The following is a 25,978-nucleotide window of genomic DNA, read 5'->3' as shown; positions in this document are numbered from 1 at the left end:
CTCCTCCTGTACGATCGCACGTATTATAAAGCGCGTTGGTGGGGGGCGGCGGGGGTGAAGCGGCCGGATCTCGGGGGGGTGTGTGGGGTGGCGGAGAAGAGCGGAGAATTGGGGGAATGGGAATGACTACTAGGACGGCATCGCCGGCGGCGCTCACCAGAGAGAGAGGGAGTGGCGTCGTGAACAGCTCCCCCTCGTTCCGTCCCCCATTGTACCCCTTCTTCCCGGCCACTCCTCGTCGGGAGCGACTTCGTATTCCCGCGCTCCTTCTGCAGTACCCCCAATCTCTTCATCGCCCTCCGCGTGCACTTATGTCGCCACCTCACCCTCATCTCCCCCCACCAACGGGGGGTGACCCTTTTCCTCACTCTTTTGTTTTCCCTTCCTCACACCCGGCTTATGCGATTCCGCCGGGTCCTTTTAACTCGTTAACCGGTCCGTATTTCGCGCCCCCCTCACCTTGCTCTCCCCTCCTCTCTCACTCTCTCTGTCCTCAAAGACCGTTTTTTACTCATTCCTTTTTTCGCATCGCGTAATGCGGTCTTTAACGATTACATCTATCGTGCTCCATTCATCGCGGGAGCGGGCAGCTGGTGTCAGTGCCTGAAATGGTGGCATAGGGGACGGAGTAAGTCTGTGGACAACATATGCCAACCCCGCTTTCGGATCCAAAGGCAAAGTTGAATCTTAACAAGCTGTGGGAATCGGCAGTAGGGGCGACACATGCCATACTGCGAATGAGCCCCACTCGCCCCACATACAATATTGGATTGGGAATGTGTATTGTCTCGATCACCGTAATGTTATATATAGTCAAAATTCCTATTTATCTGATTTGCTGAGATGAAATTGATTAGTAGTTTTCATGTTCAAATTGTACCGCGTTGAATTATTTGTGCTAGGTTTAAAGAAAAAATTTAATACTTTGATCGGCTTCCCCATATTTTTAAATTTTGACATACAACATTACTTCACTATTAATTTTATTAAAGACTCTACAAGTATCTGTGTTAATGAAAATGAAAGTTGCGTGCGGTATAAATTTATTCAATTATTCATATAATATACGATTGAGGCGTATGCTCATGTAGAATACTGGAGGTGTGCCATATTAAAATTACGTTTAAATCAACACATCAGCCTCGTGACCGTTATTGAAAATTCATCTTCGAGTTAAATATTAAATTTGAGCTGTTGTTAGAAAGGTGGAGAGAGGCGAGCCACGGATTTGTTGTTTAGCTATCGGGGAGCCTGCATTTCTGTGATGCTGGAACGAGTGCATCCATGCGTCATTTAGTAAGTGATTTCCAATACTGGTTTCCTTTTTTCGTGTCAAGTGCGTGAGATTCGTTAGTTGAACAACAAAAGCAATCTCAAGCGAAGTTTCTAAATCCAACTATGAGCACAATCCTTTAAGTGTTCGCTCGAAGTCGCATCGAACGAAATTTTTAGTAAATCCACATAAATGCCAGTTCCCTCAGTTCCATCCATCCCTTATGCTTCTGTCTTTTATTCATCACTTTGTCTGTTTCCGACCCTTCTTCTTTTGGGGTCTGTGCCCCATCATCTCCGATCCCCCTCCCCCCATAGTTCTTCCAATATCCGTTCTCCACCAGCTACCTCTTTTTCTCCCCCACTCGCCCTGCCCCCAGCGGTGCATCTCAGCCGCTCTTCCCCCTTCATTACTTTTCCTTCTTCTCATCCCATAACCACCGCTCCCATTTGTTCCTCAATCCTCCATTCACTCCTGCGTGGCGGTGACGTCACTCTTAACCCCTTAGTCTATCCTCTGTTATTAAAAAAAGTTCGTTAATGTGGCTTTTCGTCGCCTCGGTCTACAATACTGGGAGCGGGCACCAATTGTCGGGATGCGGGAACAGGGGTACTCTTTCCCTGGCTTGGCTGGAGGCTGCGTTCATCGCGGTCAGAAGTTTTGCGTAGCTTTTTTCTTTTCTAATTCTTTCGATGTTGGCGTTTGCGTTTTCCAGAATGTTCAAACGTGGAAATTTGAGCTCTCCGAGGGTCCCGGTAGATTTCCTAACTTCTTTCATTTTCCTTTCCCTCCATGTCTAATTTCTTAATGGCCTCCAGGTCTGCTTCCCTCTTACGATATTAGATAATAATTGGATTCTAGGTATCGTACATAAATTGCTGCTACTAAAAATGTGAGTTCTATGACGACCACGGTAAAATCATGTGATTCCCAATTCCCATTTTGACGCTCCCTCGAATGGCGGCATAACGCGGTGTTAGTATGCCACCAACGGGTTGAAATTTCATTCGAAGTTTTAGCAATATTTTTAATACCTTTGAGTTTTGATTCGCTTTGCATTCCTCTAGAAAGCAAGCGAAAATTCAGCATTATCACTTGAAGTGCTAATCGGTTGGAAGTTGTTTTTCAGGCTAATTGAAATGCAACTACGACGATGTTACGGACGAATGTTGTGTTGTTTAAAATTCGTATCGTAGTTGATACGGCATAGTCGATTTTTAAATGAATATACTTGTGGATAAAATAAGCATGGGGAATATTATTTACTCATCCGATCGAATTAATCTGATGATTTTTCATGTTCACTTGGATTGAGGATTGTAAATGATTATCTGATATAAAATTCAATTTTTTTCTTAAAATGCCTTGTATTCCGAAAATATTCGTTTTTTTATTTGGAGGAGTATCCAGTGATTTTAAGGAGTTCGTTTATGACTCAAATTTGAAAAATACAATTGATTAATGGAATACATTTTTTTGAATCGAGGTCCGGCGATACTCTAAACAAGAAAATATTTCCAGTCGTTTGATTCTGTAATTGTTTTGAAATAATAATTTATGGTACTGTCTCACTTTTGTAATAAACTCATCTGATTTATCATGTTCACATTACGGATACCAATTTGTCATTTCATTCGTGTTGATTCCTTCTGTCTCGTCGACCATTGTGTGATTCTCCTTTAAAATGGTTAAGATTAGCACGTTAAGATATTGTTTTACTCTTTGATAGCTTTGCATTCTTTCGTAGTTATTGAAAAAATTTTTCACGGCGCTTCGAAATGCTACGTGAGCGTTGGAATAAATTCGCCTCAAGCTGGAAAATTTTCCAAACTGCATTGATGACAAATCGGCTCTTTGACATATTTTTTTCGGCCTCTGAGTGAGTTAAGTTGCGGTCTCGGTCTTTTTCTTTTTTTCATGCCGATGCGTCACTTATTGTGTCGCCGATCCTTCTCAATTTCATTACAGTGACATTTCGAGGGGAGCATCTACATAAATTAGGCCGTTGGGTGATCGGAAATCGATGCAAGCGGCAGCGCTCCGAACGATGCCATTGTGCTCTTTAGCATAGGGAATCGCCTTTCCCGTCTCTCTCCTCCCCTCATTGACACCCCCTCCCCCCCGAACATCCTACTCCAGAGTCAGGGCTCTCAGCATTTCCCACCGCTCGACCTTTTCAACCCGCGCCTGCCAAACTCTCCTCCGCTCCTCACCCAATCGTCGTCGCCACGCGCCGTGATTCTTCGATGCGTCCCTAGCGTTGCCCGACCCGTCATCATCACCCAGAAAATATCATCTCGCGGCTTCGTTCAACCCCATCATTCCTCCCCCTCGATCGTTCTGCTCATCGATCGAGTGTGTCGTTGATGGTGGCTGCCCCTCTTTGCTTTCCTCTCTTTTTCTTTCTACCGCTCGCTACCACTCGTTCCCTGTGGGAAGTACCGCGGTCATCCTTGTCCTCCCTCGTTGAGCGGCAATCCTCGCCCCCTCAGTGAACGCCCTCCCAATTACCAGGGAGACCGGGGAGGAGGGTTGACGTGGGAGGAGTGGGTGGGGGTCGTAAGAGGCACACGTGACGGTCCAGCGCGCGCGAATCTCTTTGGCTCGTGCCGACAGCTGTTGTCAGTCCAACGGGGCGTGGGACGAGGGAAGCACTGGATCATCGAGATCTTTTTAGTTTTTATGCTTCCCGCCCTTTTGGTTGGTCCTCTTCGACCTAAGCCTGTAAGGTAGGGAGAATTCTAATGTCGGAAGGTCACATAAAGTGAGATGTTATCTAATAATGTCGCATTCAGGAAAACTCGTTGGTCCAAGTTCATAATACTCGCTTTGTTTCTACATTAGTCGTGGATAATTATTTCATTGAATCTTTTTCAAATATTTGGGGTTTTTTAATTTGTATATTTAAACATGAAAATGAAAATATTAAATATGGCATTAGGAAATTCATTAAAATATAAGGAATTGTTTCGCCAAATTTTGATCCATTCAAAGTGCCTCTTCGGGGCGTTTTGGGCTGCAGGTTCTCCTACCCCTGTACTTAGCTCTTGTGCCTACGCGGTAATCTCTCTCTCTCTTTTCCTCTCATCAATTCCAAGTTTAGGGCAGTGCTCATGGCGTGACCCCGTGAGATTTCACGCTCTCTTTCATTCCGTTCTAGAACGGTGGGAGGAGTCTTGGGTCCGCATTGAGTTTGTAAAGAACGTAAAGAAGTGGGTCCCGTTGATGAATCATTTCAGTTCCACGGAAGCTTTTTCCGGCAAAAGATTAAAATCGTGGACTTCAGATTTTATATGTTGTTCACGTACCCTGAGAATGCTGTGTGGCACTTTAAAACAAATGCAATACACTCTTAACATGTAAGATTTTCCCCATTTTGGTTCTGCTTACGTCGAATATGTTAAGATAATCACAGTTAAATTGAATAGCCGTTAGGAGTTATTATTCTTTTAAGTCTCCGCCGCCGTTTACTCTTTTGAAAGTCTCAAGTTCTCTTCGTTGAAAGGTGACAGTGTTGCTTTCATTGCATCTATGTACAGGCTTCGGTGAAAAATGTAACTTGTCGACTTCGATGAAGAATGCGTATCATAGCAAGCACATTATCACAAGTAACGAATGACTATTAGATAGTAATATCGCACCACACTGCGTTTTCATTATCTATTTTATCAGTTATAAATCACTTCAATTCAATTACTCACCAATCGAAAAGAGCGCGCAAGAATTTTTTCCAGGATGCTGCAGAAAGTTTTCTTTTTATAGTGCGAGTAAATTGGGTCAGCTTGGAAGGTCGCCATACAGGCATTTATGGGAAAAATAATCACGAAATGTAAGATAATGGACCTAAAATCGTGTAGTGGTGCCTTGAAGTCTCAGGGCTAATCTGGAAGAGTTGTAACGGTAGAATTCAGGTTGATAATTAGTTAAGAACTGGCTGCGCAGCGGTTTACCGATTGAATTAACTGACATCTCCCGTAATACCTGTTTTGCCCCGTTTTCTCAACCTCACCTTCAGTCTTAAACCGTAGAGAATTTTTTCTTTTGCCTAATGTTAGGTTGGGTATTTTATGTGAAGATTATTGTTTTAGATACAAAATCATAGTCAAATTATCATCTAATCAATATCAAAGTCAAAATAAACCATTATTCTGAATGCATCAATAGCCAATAAGCTCAATGCATCACTCCTGCATCTGTATTAAGGAAGTTCGTAAATTTCAGATTATTGTAGTAGTAGTAATTTTAGGGTGCGACCGGCAGCTAAGGTCATTTGCGCCATCAGGGATGGATGGGAAAGGAGGAAGGGTGGAGAGACACCCGCCATCGGCATTAACCTACTCCCATCGAAAGGCGCCAAGGGGTCCGCAGCTTAACGTCCCATCCGACGGACGGCGTACGAACTCGAGGGTGCCCTCCATAAAGCACCTCAAGTAGGGATCAGGATACCACTAAAAATATCTGTCATATACAGGATTCGAACCTGGACCTTCTGGGTGGAAAGCCAGTACGTTAGCCACCGCAACATCCCGGTCCCCGAGTATATCAATCTTCCGGAATTTTATGAACGGCGCTCGTTTCGTATACTATTTTCAATATCCACTCCCGTTGTACCTTTTTTCTGTAGGGTAACTGGTAAAATTACATTTTGTACCACTTTTGTGATCTGTGAAGTTATTTCTTTCCACCGATAGAGTCATATTTTTCGTTTTATTTCGAGCACATTTGCTACTGGCAGCTCTGTATTCTAGCTTATCAATGCTTGTTACATTTTGTGGTCGCTCTTGATGTGAGGTTGTTTTCTTGTTGTGTCTTAATCGGCAATTGCACTTCAAGGACAACGAACTAATCAACTGCAAGTAGGCGGTAAAAGTGTCCAGACGTCATCCTCGGCTGAGGTATAACATATAAAGTACATTCGAAGGTCGTTGATATGGGAAGCCAGCTGGATTCTAAGGTTTAAGTCAATGCCTAAGCAAATGTTTTCCTCCAAATATAGCCCTTATCTTACGTGAAATTGCCTCTCGAAAATTGGGACATTATTTCCTTTGCTGTAGAAATAGTGTTCATTTTAAATCAATCGAATAAGCATGGACATATATGTCAAAAATTGATGAATCAAATGTCTTAATGTGACGAAGCGTAGGAGTCGTTCAGTTTTAAAAGTTCTTATTTCTTAACGGAAAATAAGTCCTTGGTCGTTCCTATTTATCAGTAGCGCAATATCTTGAGTGCGGAGGTAATGGGCACGGTTGCATGGTCTAGATGGAAAACAGAAAGAAAAATGTGGAAATGAATCAGAATTACGATAAATGTATGTAAAATTGAAAGCCGCTGGTACAGAATCTTAAATTGTTTTGGTCTTTCGATGCAATATTTTTACTCCTACATGCTGCATGTGCATGCTTCTGCTCCTTAATTCTTCAGATATTGGTCAAGTAATAATGGCATAATCTAAACGCCATTAAAAAAAGACGATGGCCAAATATTTAAATATAAAATTGTTCGCAGGAGAAATGATTGAAATAATTTGCCTCTCTACGTGTTTAACTTATTTTCGCGATAATCTTATACCTATTATCGGTTTCTAATATTTATTTTGCACGCATTTTTGGACAAAAGTAAACATTACAGTGGGGTCATTGCCGGAAAGTTGTTCTAGTAAGAGAATCGTCGATAAAAGGAAAAGGAGCCGGTGACTGGATGTTGAGCATGGATAAGCATAAGATACGTCAATTCTTACTTAAGGAATCTAGCGTCGTTTCACTCGGGAATTGGGTCTTTAAGGAGAGAAGATTGGAAGAAATTGAAAATTTGAACATTTGTACCTGCATTTTTGATAACCCCAATTAACAATTAACCTATAGAAATCGAACCATCACAAATTTCATAAAATGTTAATTTTTCCTTGGAGAAGTTTGACTCAAACATTCAGTCAAAACTTAAAGGTTTGAGCAACTGTAGCTCAAACTGTGGTGTATGTCGCACTTTTACAGCAAATGTTATCGATCCGTTTATTTCGGGATGATGATATGACAGTAATTCGTCCGAACCCAGTTTTTTTTTTAAATGAACCGTCGATGATTATTTGTTGTAAGAGCCGAAAAAGCCTGAAACGTTTTTGCGGTCCACGAAGGACCTCGGCGCCGACGCCATCTCCTTCCCCAGCTTCTTTCATGTCACCTCGCCTCCAGTCATCGCTCAAATTTTTAGCTCTCGACGTGCGTGCGACTATCGTGCTTGTCGTAAAGGGACACTGTTCCTGTGTGGACGAGTGTTTACTCCTCTCTCAGTATTTGTCGTAGTAACTGCGCACTTGAACAGCCTTTTCTGGAAAAATTAACATGGAAAAATTAACATTTTTTCTTCTAATCCCATTGTCTCGAAACTATTTCTTTCCGTTATACTCAGTTAGTTCCCTGCGCTCTGACCTCCGTGCATTCATACGTTGACGGGCGTATGTATGGTGTCGTCGCATGCACACGAATCTGCCACCGTCAACTACCTTATCGGCACTTCTCGTGCATCTCAACTCCCCGTGCTGCTTCGTGAGACCCCTTATCCACCTTCTGAGTCCTTACGATAGTTTCGGCGTTGCCTGCCGTATCTGCCGTTCAGGAGTTCGTTGTTGTATCCTTCTTTTAGACACGCCTTTTGTGCATTATTTTTATCTTCACGAGAAATTACTTGTCATTTTTTCCCTCGAAAGCCGTTTCTAAATGTTCGCGAGAAACAGTATTTTCTGATTAATCCTACAACTCTTACACGTAGCCAATTGATTGGTTTAGAAATGTTCTGGTGGATCATTAAATTATGACTTTAGTTTTAAGGCCAGGGGTGGCCAAAGTCCATATCACTTTGAGCCTAGCATATAGAAATCTTAAATTATCGGGTGACGCAGTTTATTTTTCGTCAAAATTTATTTCACTCTTTCAGAAGATTTGATTTTAAACAATCCATACGTTAATTTGCAAAAAATATACACTAGTACAGTGAAAAAGAGAATATATACAGTTCATTGTTCCATCATTAAATAATAAGAATGTATTGAATTAGTTAGTTTTTACAAAGTTACAGCTTCTTCAGTTGAGGGGGTGTCATCTTATTTTAGTAGACTTCTAAATTGTGGTTTGTCCCGGCTATACGCAGCTACTACGTAAGATGTAGATTCGTAAGTTTCGTACGGTGCTTCGATTTGATGAACTTCATATATCCTTAATACAAGTCAAGTCATTTCATAGTTTACATTGTATTTCCTTGTTGCCTTGTTCACAAATAAAAATTAACCTAACTCTAACCGCATGAGATTCTTTTCACGTTAAATTTTTACCCGTTCGGGTAACCGTGAGAAATGAGCGATGCTATATTTGCTACTGCAAGAACAAGGAAAACCATCAGCGTATGCGCCAATATGATAAGACTCCAATTTCCGTGAAAATTATTATCCATTCTTACGGTTAGATTGTTCTTTCTCACACTTCTGGTCGATTATTTATTAGGAATGGATTTCGGAAAGGCGATGGAAAGCAGAGAAAGTTTTGACTTTGAGATACTTAAGCAGAAGGAAGAGTAAATATTGATATTTTCGTTAATTTCAAAATGTCTCTGACCTTGATTTCTCGAGCTAAGCTTTTTCAGGAGATAAAAAAATTCTGAAACCAAAATCACCTCCGCAAACTAATTATTAACTGTTGTAGTACGGAGCCGCATTCAAGAAAAGAAAGAACCACGATGTTGCCACCCCTGAGCCATACGGTGAGACGTGCTGCGGAGGATGGAAAGCGATTACTTCTCTTTAATTTTTCTTCTCTAGTTTTGGATTTGCGACTCCTGCCGTATAAGATTCGCTCTAATTTGAGTCCCGTGAATCAATTTATCCCGAGTATGTTGCTTTCCAATTGTTCCTTTTTGACGACGTTTTTAATATGCTGACGTTCCTCTATGTTGCGCCAGAGAACGTTAATTTTTGTTTGCTTAGAGTATTGAGTCCATCCACTCTAGAGCGTTTCATACTTTACATCGTAATTCACGTTGAAATGTACCTAACTATTTGCATGGAAACATTCTTCGCGAATAACAAAGAAATACCCGAATGATAGACCTTGCATGTGATAGCAAATTAAAACGCATTTCCGTCGAATGTGTCCGGGACTTACCTTAATAAGAAAATTATCGCGTGCATTTATGGTCTTGATTGTGTTGTTTATTTCCACCAATAATTCGAAAAAAATGCTTGTAAGGTACGGACAAATTCCTTATCCTTAGGTGTTAAAGAGGCAACATTGAAGTAAAATTTATGCTTTGTTTCAAATGCCGTGGAGCAACAGGAAAATCATTTTGACAGTACTAAGGCATCGATCTAAATTCATTTGGGCTGGTTGTGTATCTTTTAAGTGAAATAATGTTTCTTTTTTATCGATTGTTTTTTAAGTAATTACTTGTTTCTTGAACGCCTCGACTCACTTTAAAAATGTAAAACTTCTTTCAAATGCATTGATCTTGCCTTTTTTCATTTCTTTTGCTAAAATTGGTCAGTCCAGTATTTTTTTTTCAATTGACACAAATCATACTGGATTTGAATACTGCCTGATGAATTTTCATCTGACCTTGTCTGTTGGACAAAATAATTAATTTATTTCCGAGACACCGAAATTCAACTTTGTATCGATCGCTTGAACCGTAAAATGTGTTCTCATTCATTTATCCGTTAACCGCTCCTGTGGAAGAAACCCCAGTGCTTTAGGGTGTTGTTTGCGTGCGAGTAATGGAGCGGCGGCGGTGCCCGGGAACTGCTTGATCTCCGCTGGCATCCTTGACATCGTTAATGCTCGTTTCATTGCCGCGCGAGCCGTAGCAGCAGTGCTATATTTGCAGGAATGGATTCCGAGCTTCTGACGAATTCGCGCGTCGGACTCGGGATTTTTGCTGTCTGGTAACTTATTGCTATCTACTTCTTTTATTGTATAGTGCCAGGTAGCCCGGTTACAAATTGGGTGATGCCTTTGGGCTTGTAACATGTTTTCAATGTGAATCGATGAATGATTTGGTATCTAAATAAACTTGAGGAAAGTCTGAATTATTTAGTTGTTTCGTATTTTCTTAAACATCATCAAAATTAAACAGCATCATGCGTGTTTAATTATCAATTATTTATATTAAACATTCATTCAATTATCAATTAATTAATAGATTTTGCCATGTATTAAAAAGGGAATACATATAATTTTTTATATATTATTGATTTTATTAATTTGATAATGTCAAATGCCTAAGGGCTTAAGTTTGTTCAATATGATATTTGCTGCCTCTAAACTAACAGTAAATGGGTCTTCGGGGTTAAGATAGTTCTGGTTTTATATTTCAGGCACAGTAATCTCCATTCTTACTTTATACATTTGGCCACGGAAATTGGATGCTCCTGTCAATTTTCAATACCTTCAGCGATATCTGCTTAACACTGATTGTCATTCATTATATGGTCTCCGCTCGTTTTGTCGCTAGGCGAAGGAAATATGTAAATGCCTGTTTATCTGGGATTTATTTCAATTTAAATATTAGCCTCTCATGATTAATAGGCATAAAGTATTTCATGCTGCAAGATCCAGTTAAGTTCACAGTGGACTCATCGGCGTCATCGAGGAAAAGGAACAGAACTTCAAGATTTGCTTATTTAATCAACAGACGTGAGTAGCTGGGTTTGGTGTTTTCATTCTAATTGAGTGTGCGCTAATCGAGTGATGATTCCCCACTCAAAAGCTGGAGGCGCTTAAAAGCGAACGGCATGGCGTGAGGCAACTTTGCGGAAGTTAGTGTTAGTCATCACTCCATTCGTATGCTGACAACGTTGACTTCTTTAGACTGCACGTAAAGTTTACGACCTTTCATCTCTTTTACGTATTACACAATTAATTATCAATGGTATCAGTTCTAATTAAAATTTAGTGCAACTAAGATACGGAAATTCTGGACTGGATATATGTTCTAGATCTTATTATTGCTTCAGTGATTTTAATAAGAATGACTTAATAGTATGATACTCTGCATAGTTATTTAAAAATAGAAGTAGCTAGGCTATTTAACTCTCGATCTGCAAGTGGCACTCCACCCATGCACTACAAATTACGAGTATATTCGTGAGTTGTCGATATAGTTCTCTATGAATCCATGAAATAATGTTTGCCCCCCCCCCCCCCCGAGCGAAAATATTTATTTGTGAAATAGGATATACCAGTTCATATGTTTCGAGTTTCCATTATTAATCTATTAATGCTCATCTTTGCCGTGAATACATTCTAATACATAGTTATTTAAAGCGGTACGTTTATTGGTGCGTATTCTTCAATGACATTATTTGAAATTGGCCCTTGATCTTGCTCAATTTGAAATGATTTGAGCCTTATAGCTATATTTCGTTTCACATAAATAAATAGTAGTACTATAAATCAAGGAATTTTTCTCTAAATTACTTCCATTTTTTGCATTTGTAACTTACGAATGATATCTCTTTCAACTAAAGTTTGTTCTTCCAGCATTCGCATCGTTATCCAAGGATCTTTAGGATTAAGTAATTTTGTACGAACCTTAATGTAAGTAAGGTTTGTACGATCCATAAAATATGTAACAATGTACCTTATGGTGATTTTGTGGAACCGTGAGACTCGAATCCGCTATCCCCTTAAAGGTGTTATTGATCTTTAGTACCACGCAGAAGAAGCTCCCTGAACAGATCGATGAATTTGAAATGGAGAAAGAATTTAGGGAATGCAATGAAAAATTCTTGGATAGGACTCAAAAAAAGGTCGACAACTGAAATAAATTGGTGTTTGTGCCCGGTCAATATAGGATAAACTCAGTTGTTTGTTTATTGTTACTATTTACTAAGGCATGACTACGGGTTTTCTTCACAGAATGAACTCTAAAACTTGTCTTAAATAAAATGTTATCAGAGGCACCGAAACGTGAACGTATTTTAGGCTACTCATAAAAAAGCAAAGCGTGAAATATTAAGATTTTACCAGAAAATTTGAAACAAAAGGAAATAAATCAAAGCGTGCTCTTTCAATAGTAACCAATTTTGATGGAGCCTCTTATTTCCCTTTTTATGGAAAAGTTTTGATCGCGGAAAAAAACAGTTTCTAGTATATTAAGATATATATATTCTCTAAATGAAAACGGTCCTGTGCCGTTGAATACAGTATCACAGGAACGCGGCTTCAATTGCTCAAAGTCATCTTTTTGATTTGGCCACCGCACGTCGTGTCCCCATTCAGTTTTCTCATATCCAATTCAGATTTTTATTGTGGACGATTAAATCTGTGGCTCTCGCGAGTAGAAGCGTCCGATCGAATGTGAAAGCTTTTAAATCAACTCTCGAATCGGGAGAAAAAACATCAACAGTCATTGATGTCCGCGAAAGCAGGTTGTGTTTGAACAATTTTTTCTCTCTAATATTTTAAAATAATTGTTCGTCTAAGGTTTATGATACGAATCAGGTTATTTGGCATGCTTTCACGTGCAGTTGGCGTAATTGCTGGCCCCGTTGTTGGCGGGGTAATGCCCTTACCTGCCAATCCAGAGGTCACGGGTTCGAGTTCTGCATAGGTAGGTTTTCCTCCACCTTGGACATGGATGTTTGTGATTGTCTTTATTGTAATGTATAAAGGTTAGGCGGAAGAAGTGACTATGAAGTCTCAAGCTCGCCCCAATTAAGTCATAGTAAATAATTAATTGAAGGGTAAATTGTTTCAATTTTCGTGCCTAACTTTATTTTCGACAGATTAAGATGAACATGCCTAAATCATATTTCATTTAGTCTGAAAATATTGAACTCTGTTAGGGTTAGATGGTGTTGCTCTTTTTAATATTTTTGATCGCAAGTAAAATATTTGGTCTCATTATTACATTTCCTTGATCAATGGCACACGCAGAGCGGTTAAACTCTTTGGTAGTACGTATCACCTCGACTGTTTTCAATTTTGAAACAGAGTGAGTGAAACCACATAAATTAGGGTACATTTTTCTTGTAAACACAGATGCGCCGTCGAATCCTTTCCACCCCAAAGAATCTCCCCTAGTTGTTATTCTGAGGTGTTTCCTGCGCCCATCGTCTAGATTCCTCACTTGAGATTCACGCGCTATGCATACGTTCGTATTCGAACGGGTTGTGTGCTCACCGTTGCTCCATGTTTCATATTCCCTCCCCCATATCCACCAGATAAAGCCGTATCCCTCAGTCATCTAGTCAGTCCTTCGCCTCTAACCTCTCAAGCCACTCGACGGCGCTGAACTTTACTCCTTCGCGCATCATTTAGCGGCGCGGCGGGAGATGGCAGAGGAGTGGGGAAAGTGGGGGCGGGGATGGGTAGGACGGGCGTCGTTGGGATCTGACATTACGGGATACTTCAGTGACCCGCCCTGCTGGCTTTCCCCTTTTCGGGCCCCTAATACCCCTCCTCTCACCTCACCTGAGGTTTCCGTCCTCTTTTTTTGTTTCCACGCCATTTAGGACCATGCCCTAAATTCTATCCGCAAACTAAGGTGGGTACCGTAATGATTTCTTTGAAAAAGTGTCGGCGTGTTGTTTATGGAGTCGCGCGGCATTAGATGACGTCCCGTGAGCTCTTCACGTGACTGCCTCAACGGAGAATGAGGTTTGCACTAAATGGTAAAGCACGATGCTGCCGAATAGCCCATTTTAAGACTTGATGCCCACCTATGTACCCACTAATTACCATTACCAAGATAATACCCATTGGGCACCCTCCAAAAATACCCATTACCAAGAGGAGGCAGGTCTCGGTCATCTTGTTTCTTTCCAGACATACCATGTTTTTGTTTAGTCCGTTTCCTGGGGGAAGTTCTAATAGATATGGAAGAAATTCCAAATATTTAAAATTGAACGTTTTTTGAACATTCATTAATTTTGTGAAGTTAGGTTTATATGTATAGTCAATAAGAAACTTAGAATGCTCCAATAACCTTATTTGGGTCAGCCGTTGGCCGTCAACGGAGAGAGTAAGGGCTTGATAGCGAGAAGACGACAGTACCTTAGCACAGCTCGATGTCAAGCTTTATTTATTGTGTTTGTAATGTATTTATTTTGACAAATATTTTAGTCATATGTTTTATTTTGACCCCTGTAATGCCTTTTCTTTGTCACCTAATTAAAACTGCATTGGGGTTTTTTTTCAGCTTAAAAGCTAAAAATATGCCAATTCACCTCTATTGTTTACATGTTATTTTTATATATTTAAGTGCAATTTTTGGGCAGCATATGCGTAGTCTTGCATTTTCTGGTGGGTCGTATGCGAGTTAGAGATTTTCACCCTATTTTTGATACTTCTGTCGTAACTTTTATCGAATAGTTGGGACACCATTCGTAATGTATGACGCAGTATGGTCACTCCCTTCTACGTCGTTCTCTTATTATCTTGGATTTTAGCGTTGAAATCATTCTCTACCACTTTGAGTGTGTAGCAGATGTTGATTTAGCTCACTCCTCTCGGATAAAATTATTTTTTTAGGTTTACGGCCACTCTCCCTTTCTCAGTTCGATTAATCATTATTCATTAAAGGTCAAGTTTTGAAACCTTTAGTGGCGACTCAATTAAAAATATCATTGAGTTTTCCAAATGGATACGAAACTATTGTGGCATTTTTATTCTCTTTGTGATAACTTCGTTGATGGGTACTGCGATTACAATGTGTAGCATTAGCCTAAATCTTCGAAAACGGTTAAAATAACCCTTGTAGTTTGAGGTTGCCTATTTACTTGCTTGCGGAGAGGCATTGTTTTATTAATGAGTTGCACTGGACGTAAAGATAATCTAAACAATCAACACAAACCTTTGGAACGACAGAATAAATGAATACGTGTAAAATATATTTCACACCTAAATAGACCCTATATTAAATATATATATATATATACCTGTGTATATATATATATGTATATATTTTATATATATATATATATATATATGTATGTTTGTATATATATATATATATATATATATATATATATATATATATATATATATATATGTAGCTCGTGGTACTCCAGGGGGTAGAGCGTTGGACTGCTGACCGGAGGGTCCCGGGTTCGATTCCCGGGCAAGGCACTCTGGGCACCTGCAGCTCCACCCTAGATTTTTCGGGTACCTGGTATTCCTGGGAAACAATAACCGGCACAGGGAAAGGAACTGGCCCCCCTACCCTGATGACCCTGGTGAATTTCACACGCCGTCGGGCTTAGTACCGGGTGAACTCTACCATCACCTACTAAACCGACCTTCGGGTTGATCACTGTGTTTATGGTTATATATACATATAATATGTATATATAACGTATATACGTATAACATAATGTATATGGTCCATATATGTATATATATGGTATATATATATATATATATATATATATATATATATATATATATATATATATGTACATATTATATGTATATATAACCATAAACACAGTGATCAACCCGAAGGTCGGTTTAGTAGGTGATGGTAGAGTTCACCCAGCACTAAGCCCGACGGCGTGTGAAATTCACCAGGGTCATCAGGGTAGGGGGGCCAGTTCCTTTCCCTGTGCCGGTTATGGTTTCCCAGGAATACCCGGTACCCGAATATATATATATATATATATATATATATATATATATATATATATATATATATATATATATATATATATATATATATATTAAGTTAGCACTGGCGTACCAAAACAAAGAAACAAAAAAAAAGAAACTCACAGGTTTTCGGATTTTCTGTGGCCAAGCCACCTTTAGCAAGGAAGAGAAGGAAGGAGCTCCTTCTCTTCCTTGAGAAAGGTGGCTTGACCACCGAAAATTCGAAAACGTGTGAGTTTCTTTTTTGCTGTGTTTCTGTATTTTTGTTCGCCAGTGCTAATTTGATATACATTATTATTATCATCCGTGAGGCTTTCTCACAAGTTATACATATATGCTGTGTTAGCAATTTTCACCTGTACCGGAATGTTTCCAATACCACCCGTCTGCTATCAGTTGTTTCCATGAAATTTACGCAGCTATAGTTATATCGTTCTTTGCCATTTCACAGGTGTATTTGACGATGAATACTATAGGTGTGAAGTTTTAGGCATGAAGCTGCTCGACGTGAAGGGACGGTTCAATCTTACCTTTATTTTCGCCGAGTGAATTCGAGGAATCTGATTCCGCTTGCTTGTCGTTGGACCCGAGGGGAGTGGGTTGGTTCCTGTTTTGAATGGTTGCGGGAACACCGAGAAAGATAAACAATTTCATTGAGAGGGAGAGTAGGTGAACTTGATACCTGATTTGCCGAGGAAGTCATTTACCCGAGGTCATCGAACTGGAGAGCTTCTTATTATTAATTTCGCACTCATTTAGTGCAACATTTCCCCGTTATATTTACCGTCCGTTCGCTGTTATGAAAACCATTTTCAGCAATCAACCAAAGAATGTTTTGGCTGGCAAGGATATAGCTCATTTTGTACGGCGTGTGAAATTCACGCGGTAGGGTAGAGGAGCAGTTGCTTTTCCCATGTAATTCGTAGTTGCCCTGGGGGGATGTGACATCTAAAAAGTTTGGGTGAAGCTGTGGTTGTCTAAAAGCGACTGCTGCATTTGAATTTAGACCCTTCGAACGCTCAACCCCATCAAATAGTATTTTGCCTAGCTGTATAAACCTTGTGAAAAACTTGCCTTATTTTCACATTCACAGTGATGTACTTCTTTCCTGCTTTTTCTAATATAGTTTCTTCTCTATTCTTAAAGCTTCTGATCCGTTAACTAGTGCCCAGAACCAGTCTTTTCTCTTTTCACTCCTGCGCGAATATGTATGTGGACTTCATCGTGAGACCTCGGTGGTAAAATATTTCGTCCAGCATTTAGTATCCTTAACCCTTAGGCTTCCGCGGAGTCTATCTGATGAATTCATGCTGCTTCCGGGAATTACCGTCGCGTAGTCCTGGAGTCGTCTGCAGGTTGAAGTGAAGACGCCTCCAGGACTGGGGGGAAACAGTTGTTCATCAACTCACCTACGCGACGGTAATTCCCGGAAGCAACATGAATTCATTTATTACCCTTATTTTACAACTATTTTTGAGCACACCTTTATGGATTAAGGCGACTTCTTGCTTTCACTTAAGAATTGGAAGATATAGTGACCTATAAAAATTGTGAATAGTTGATTAATATTGAAAATCTATTTATTTACACGTATAAAATTTAGTTTGCTTCGATTCTCTACCTAAGCTTTTCTTTGAAACTGGGATTTAAGTTGCTGTTTAGATATTTTTCCATTGAAAGCATTTTAGAGGTAGAATTATGTAGTGAAAATCAGTATTATACTGAAATTGTAGACGGTAAAATTTTCCCAAAATCCTTTGCCATTTACGGAAATGACCGAACAAATAGAATTGGGGGTGGTGTCTTTATTGCAGTAAAAAATTCTTGCGTCAGCTGAGCTGAGGCTATTCCGGGTAAAGGTTTGGAAAGCGTTTGATGCTGAATTTAAAGCCCCCAATCCAAAAGAATTTATGTATGCGCATTTTACAGACCACCAGTTGACATAGACTATTCAATACTTGAATTAGATCAGCAAATCAAAGGTTTTTTATCCCAACACGATGATCGCGACGTTATAATCGGTGGAGATTTCAATACCCCATCTATTGACTGGAGCGCATATTTGCAGTTTTAAAACGAGCGGTAAAGACTAAGATATCGGTGAATCACTATTGTATTCCTTTACGTTGAATTCATTAAATCAGCTTTTCACATGCCAAATTATGGGCGATAATATTCTTGAATTGTTAGCTACGAATATTCCCGAAGAAATCTTAATTATAGAAACTATAAAAGGAATGAGTGTCCACTGGGCAGTAAATGCCAAGTTTTCGCTTTAAGGAGTCCGAAATAAGAAGCCTGAAAGGAAATTTACCTGTTTAAAGAAGGGGGCTACAATGGCCTAAGTGCGTGCTACAGAATCAATTTGCTAGTTTGAAAAAAGATAGTAATCACCGAAATACTGAGGATACCTGGAATCATTTCCTTGAGATCACGCGCTCGGCAGTCAACAAGTTCATTCCCCGTAAATTTATAAAATATAAAACGGAACCTAGATGGTACAACGCTGATGTTAGAAAGGCATTACGATTTCAAAGGCTACGTCACGCCAACATGAAAATATTAGGGATGATATCTCTATTGACAGAAGGAATGAGATCACTTATGATTATAACATATCCAAAGCCAATGCCAAGAATGAATTTCGGAAAGCGTCAAGGGAATTCAAAATGAGAAGGTTAACGGAAAATTTGAAAGAGAATCCGAAAGCATTTTAGTCATACGATAGAGAAGTTCAGGGGAATAAGTAAACTGTTAATTCACTGAAAAAAAATAATGGCCAAAGGGTTACCAGCAGTTTGGAAAATACTAACTTATTAATTCCTTCTTTCGAAACGTCTTCACTAATATCTCACAGGATACCCCCTTACCAAATATATAGCTTACCAAATCGTGCCGGTCAACTGATGCCCAAAATTGAAATCTCATGTCATGGAATAGAACGTTTGCTGAAAAATATTAAGCCTAGTAAATCCTCAAGGCGCGATCAAATTCTCGCTCGTATATTTACGGATCTAGCGTCGAAAATCGCACCGTATCTAGAAATAATATTTAAGAAGGCGATAGTAGATCACTTAGTTCCCAGAGATTGGAAAATAGCTAATGTAACTCCAATATTTAAAAACGGAGACAGGGAGCAACCGAGCAATTACAGGCCTATTTCCCTCACATTCGTTTTGTGGAAGGTTATGGAACATATAGTTGCTAGTTCGATCGTGAGACATCTCGATAATCAGACGTTATTAGTGAAAAATCAGCACGGTTTCCATAAAGGTAGATCCTGCGAGACACAACTTGCGCTTTTTATTCATGATATTCTTATTTCGGGAGAGAGCAATATTCCAGTGGACGCAATTTTTCTAGATTTTAATAAAGCCTTCGACTAAGTACTTCATAGTAAACTACTCGCAAAGCTACGTAGAAGCATATGGCATGGATAAAAATATTTTGGGTTGGATTAAAGACTTTTTGAATGGTCGGGTTCAAAGAGATTGATGGAGTCAGCTCAAATACAGTAGAAGTTCAGGTGATCCCCAGGGAAGTGTCATCGGATTTCTTGTATTCCTACTTTACATTAACGACATTGACTCCGTAGTCACTAGTAAGATAAGTTTATTTGCCGACGATTCAGTGGTTTACCGTGATATCCGTGATCCTGAGGACACAGCAGCATTGTCGGATGACCTTAATGCTATACAACGCTGGTGCGACACTTGGAAATTAGAATTGAACTTTAAAAGTGCACAGTCGTACGTTTTTGGAAAAAGAGCATTTCTCACCCGAACGCCTGCTGCATTGGGAACACCGAAATGGAATATGTAGACAATTAAATACCTGAGAGTTACCCTCATTCACGATATCTCTTGGGTGAAACACATACGCGGAATATGTGGACAAGCTGACAAAAAATTAGGATTTATTCCAAGAGCACTTGGTAAATGTGATGAAAAGGTCAAAGAGAAATGTTATCTGTCGTTGGTTAGGCCTCATTTAGAATATGCTGCAAGTATATGGGATCCTCACGAAGTTGGATTAATTGCCGAATTGCATCGCGTGCAGCTTAGAGGAGCTAGATTTGAAAAACGTTGTTATGAAAAACTTAGTATCATATCCAAAATACAGTATTAGAGCAGCTAGGCTGGGAATCACCTACGGAGCGAAGGTTAAATTACAGATTGAAGCTCTAGCATAAATTGGAAGGAAGTCTCTTCAGCAGTGATGTTGAAAATGTATTATTACCCCCATCGTACTACGGTAGGAGAGATCATGTCAATAAAATTGGAGAGAACAAGTGACGGAAAAGATAAATTTAAGATGTCATTATTTCCACGAACGATAAGGTAACAGTGTTCGACCGCGGTAGGGTCATGTTTGGGTAAAATTATTCTGGTGTGTATTCACCCCCTTCCACACTCCCTGGCGGTGGCTTGCAGGGTATATATAAATAAACAAATATAATATGTAGTCGGTGAAGTTGGTCTTTCCTTAAAGGAAAGCACTTGGCTGTTAAAAATCCGATTTCCTTTTTTTTCAACTTAAGATAGGTAACTCTTTTGTCAGTCAAGATTGCCTCTCTTATGATAGTTATTTGGTGGGGTATATTCTGTTGAAATTACATTTAATTCATTATAAATATTACAAATAGAGCAAAATAAGCCGAAGCAAATATATGCAAAATGTTAGTATTTTTTAAAAATGGCAAGGAGCAAAGATTTTGTGAAGATTTAATTAAGGAAGAATATGTGCTATTAATGTACTTTTTGCTTTATATCAGTGATGCACCTGTTAATTTTAATAATTTACGAGTATACTTTCTTCTTTTCAGGCTCACATGAAATTCCCTCCAGATTACCCGTACTCACCCCCCAGCATCCGCTTTCTTACGAAAGTTTGGCATCCGAACGTATATGAGGTAAGTTCTTCTGCAACACTAAATACGTGGTCTTGATTAATGGATGGAGAAGCAGCGAGGTTATAAATTTGGAAAACTTAGTTGGCCTGGAACAGTGGTGAAAATCAATAGGTATCAAGCGAAAATTAGCGAAGTGGGAAAACTGTGTTCAAAGGCTGCATATTGAGAAAATTTGGGGACAAAATTTGTTAAAGAACGCGTTAATTTCAAAGTGTCGGTGGCGCCTGGTAACCTTGCGTCTAACACACCCGTCAGCTCACCCGACGGGCGCGAGTTCTAAACACGCCGTGGCCGACTGACTGATTGTGGTATGGTTACCTTTTGGACTTTCTATGGATCAAGTTGTTGTATGGTGTCATCTAATCTTTCATTTTGTACAGAAATAATACTTAATAATTCCACACAATTGTGTTGACCTGTTGTGTTGTTATTATTTTAGTCAACTACTGTCATGATGTTAGCCGTCTTGACATGAGCTTAGGCGTTGGAGCATCTTAATTTAATCCTTGCAAATGGCGATGTCTCCCTCAAGATTGTGCAATTTCTTAGTTGGCACCTAATTTTGCCGTTGCGAGATCATTCCTTTCCATTCGAAAGACGGTCAAAGATCTTGGAGTAAAAATAGATACGAACCTAAACTGAAAAGCACAAGGCCACAGTATACCCAATGACATTTTTTGGTTCAATCAATCTACTGTTAAAAATAAGAACAATGTTAATGCTTAACGGCCGAGAACTCTCGTTTAACCATAATAATTTACCCATTTTAATTACTGTTGTCCACTGATTACCAACATCGACTAATAACAGGTGGCGTGTTGGAATGAATGGTGCAATTAGATTTACGAGTACCTATGACCTCAATGTCACCAAATATTACACAGGGCCAAATTTTATTTCATTTATGTCTTTATTAGGGACTAGATTGATACTATATTGTCTCTTCTTCCACAGAAACCCTTCAGAATTACATTGAAGATAATTGCAAACATTCATGTCATAGGTGGAGGGAAACGCACCGAGGTGGGCATCGAACCCGTGGGTTGGTTGGCGAAAACGTTATCCCACCGTCACCGGGCCGGCGATTTGAGTTAACATCAAACAGCCCTCCTTATTTTAAAATATACTTATGCCAATCGTTGTAAATCTTGTATACAAGTTGCCAACTATACCTGTCAAAACGATTAACATTAAAAAGTGACTACTGTAAGGGTCCATTCGATCCCACCCTTTAGATCTACAAATTCCCCAAAAACCTCAAGAATAACTCCTTCACAGTCTTTGCCTTTCGTCCCTAAAGCACACTACTGTAAGAAATTTAAAATAGGAAGGCATTCATTAAAAAAATCTGTATGGTATTTATTAAAAGCAATTATTAGAAAATTAAAATGGCAATTGAAACAATAGACATTTTTAGATTGTCACTAATGTCAGTTCTTTCCAAATTATATATTTTTAGTTTATATTCTCTGAAATGTAATGGCATCGTTGTGCGAAATTTGTGTTTCAGGCGAGAATCGTAAATTTGATCATGGAAACAATCGTTCTAGAAGCGTCTAGTATTAGCATTATATTGTTTACTAGTTTTTGGTATATGTTTTACTTATTTATCATTATAATACGCAGAAAAAATATGAACGCATTATCGTATCCTTAAGGCTCGCGATAATAAATGAATTATCCATCTGAGCTTTTTGGTCTCGGTTGAAAATCATCGGAGCGCATGGTAAGAACTGTCCTTATACGTCGGCTGCTTGATTTTACCCTTCGACAACTTAAATATGTATGAGGTCAGGCTCTTTTCCCTCAGAAGTCGAACCGTCAGGTAGAGGACTACGGTTTCCCTCCATTTGGGAACACGTGCGTGAATATTTCTTTTTCTTAACGACATGGTCAATGTAGGATAAGTGGTGTAATGCGCGTTGTAGGTATCTATTTTCACCTTTGCTTTGTACGAATTTATGTGCATATATTCTTTTGGAATAAGATATTTTGCTACGCTGTGAATTTCTTTTTAATTCGCGGACAGGAGTTTTCAATATATACATTTCCGTGTAGGCCGCCAGCCTAACACATCTCTTACTTTCTTTCTCCAAATATGTGAAAGTAATTATGTAAACAAGATCCCATTTCTTCACTTGACATGTGTTTTATTGCTACAGATTTTAGGAAATAGATTCGTTGCATTTCTTTTTGTTCTTAATATTTTATGACATCAGTATTACATAATTAGTGGACATCAGTATTTATCAGTGGAGTTTCAAATCATACATTCTAGCAGGTCATTCCCTTACTCGTGGTTATTTTTATTTGCTCATTGGTTTTCGCCCTCCTCTGGCTCAGAGACGAGCCATACGCGTTCTTAGGCAAAAGATAATATCTATGTCCCCTATTCGATCCGGGAAGTGTTCGCGATGAAAAATGCCTAGGCCCACATGTGGCTTCTTCTTAAAATGAAACGAGCACCTGTGGTTACCGAAAAATAATTCCTTTTTTGGTTTCCATTCCGCAACACCTTTCAAGGGGAAGTAAAGTCAATAAAAGCACACGATACTCTGACCGCAACTTTCGAAGAATGACTGGAAAATGCAGTGCTCAACCTTATCCCTCCCTTTTGTCTTCCTTCCCCCCTGCCAGTAGTCGGTCCAACGCCCTCCTCCTCTTTGAGTCTCCACCCGCTTTAGCTTGTCCTTCCGTTCGTCTCCTCCTCACTCGCTTTCCCTTCCGATCACCTCCCCAAACTATTTTCTGCCCTCTCGCTCGCAGCGTCTTTCCTCCCTTGCGTCCTCATGTCGGCTCTCGCTTCCTCCCTCCACCGTGCACCGCAGTGTCCCCCGTCTACGTTCACTTAGTGTCCCAAATTCAGCCACGTATTTTAGCCATGCTATTGGTGTTTAGAACTTCGAGAGCTCAACGTGGTCGGACAATATAGAGCAGTGGTTCTCTACACATCTCCACCCTCCTTGGGAGGGGTTTCAGGTTGCCACGATGGTAGGTAGGGCTGCTCTTGGCATTTAACAGTGTGTGCGATGGAGGGCCAGCCGTTTGGCAAGCGAATCGAATGTGGTTTAGAACCTTCCGATACACTTTCCAAAACAGTGAAAACGGTTCAAATTGAATTTGGGCTGATAAATCAGGCGTAGTGTTTGTCGATCCAAAGTCGAATGTTATGCATGTGCCACTCTCACTGTATCACTCAATTCACCCTGTTCTACCCTTAGCCGAACCCTCTCGCAGTGATGCGATACAAGTGTAGGTCGTAAGAGTTATACAATCCTCTTGACAACATTTGATTAATCCAAGGAGCGAATCTCTAAAAGGAATAGAATCCATGGTCGGCGAGTTTTCTTTTCTCTGTGGAAATTTTATCACAAGCCAAAAAACCGAAAATCTTCGTGGTATTAGCTATTCAAGATGAACTGAAGACGTACTGTACATACATAATGGTTTCATCAACTCCTACACTGATTCCTTCATTTATTCACGAGTTTTGTCTTGGACGTAATAATATATTTTTGGTATAAACATTTTCTTTTTTAATCAGTCTCTTATAGAATTAAAGTCAAAATACCTAGAAGTTACCGCCCAGTAAAGGGTGATATTTAACGCCATCGGATACGTCATTGAGTCAATATTCCAGAATTGTGTTGAGGAAGCAATATACTTACGGTATACGTGCATTTAGGGAGATCTATGAATTGCCGTAGCTTGAATTCAATTGGAAGTATCAATGCGAACGTTCCTCGGCAGTTCCTCGAAACGCTTTTAGATCTAATGGAAAGTTACTCATAAAAGTAACATTTATGCCAAACTTTTTCTCAAAAAGCAACATTTTCTTGGGGCAATCAGTTGACAAATTTTATTTTTAAAGATTATGCCTGTTCATTTTTTGTGAGTGGAATGAACTTGATGCGTGAAATGATTGCCGAGTGATCGAAAGATATATTTTAACGCGCGAGACGACTTTCAAAATTGCCTTAATTGGGGTTTTATCTCTTGGGTGTAATTATTCAGTTCTTCACAGTAATGTTTTACCCTGATGCCCTTGATCATGTACTCAGTACCAAAGGAAGCAAGGAAGGTCGTTCACCGATTAATAACTCTGCATATAAATCACGTGGAATAGGTTTTCGCAGCATTATTCACGCCTTGAGGAACTTCAGATCACAGACCAAATCAGTATATCATATTAGGCGAGCTATTGAGGATCTGAGACACGGCCACGGAAACGAGGATAAGGATGTGCATGCGTCGCGTATTCGAGTAGCCGTATTTTTGCCACATCCCCAACCAGTTCTTTGCGATTCATTTCGTAATAGTCTCGCTCGACGGTTTCGGGTGAGTTCATCTGCAGTGTATAAAAAGCGTGGAACGGATTCTGTGGCTCTAAACTTGGGAGTGGAAATGACCTCTTTTTCTCAGATTATTATTTACTGAATGTTGTAGCGTGCTTTTATTTTGGTAAATTCTCAGTCGTGGTCCCGGCGTCCCCTCCATTAGTGGTCCCGTTCCCTTGCATATTATTTTTTATCGGCAAATATATGCTTCGTATGTGCCCATCCGTCCAACCGGCCATTCGTCTTGATTTGTTTTTCAGTTGCGTGAGGATATTTTACGCTGAATTCTGGAGTTAAATGTGCATGTTGGACTTTTTCAATGTTAAATATACGTATTTTATCTAGCTTGCCTATGTTGGATGAGTATTTAGTAAATTAAATAAATACTAGTAATTCCAAAGAAACTGCGGGAGATGCCGCAACAGTAACTTCAGAGTTTCCAACCAAAATTTCAGAGTTCAAGAGGACGCCTCAATGGCTTAACTGGCTTAAGCACTCGACTGGACATTGAGGGATCCGGGTTCGAATGACGGTCAAGGCGAATGATTTTTACGCTCTGAAACTGTTGCATTGAAATACTAATAAGTTTTTGAGAGTGGGTTTATCTATCAAAAATATTTAAACTAAATAATACGATAATTAATATTTTTTTCATTGGAATTAAATCCTATGGATGAGTTTCTATAGGACAACACTAGTTACTCGAAGCTACCATGACATTGACTTCTTATGCCTCAAATCAAGAACACACAATAGAAATTTGATTATTCTAGCTGTTATGGCTTACCGAGGTTATGGTTATGTATTGCGATGGACCTAA

At 39.6% G+C, this 25,978-nt stretch overlaps 1 protein-coding gene across 1 annotated transcript in view; it reads left to right on the top strand.

The window, feature by feature from the left end:
• LOC139690936 (ubiquitin-conjugating enzyme E2 R2) overlaps nt 1-25,978 on the top strand; it is an 80,446-nt gene that overhangs the window by 18,764 nt on the left and 35,704 nt on the right. Inside the window, exon 2 of the mRNA XM_071588580.1 lies at nt 20,735-20,821. Within this exon, the coding sequence (XP_071444681.1) occupies nt 20,735-20,821 (87 nt within the window). The remainder of the gene's footprint in view (nt 1-20,734; nt 20,822-25,978) is intronic.

Source organism: Hetaerina americana, unplaced genomic scaffold, assembly GCF_022747635.1.
Source record: "Hetaerina americana unplaced genomic scaffold, ioHetAmer1.1.p SCAF_1, whole genome shotgun sequence".
NCBI classification, from domain to species: domain Eukaryota; kingdom Metazoa; phylum Arthropoda; class Insecta; order Odonata; family Calopterygidae; genus Hetaerina; species Hetaerina americana.
This window is presented reverse-complemented; position numbering and strand designations above follow the sequence as displayed.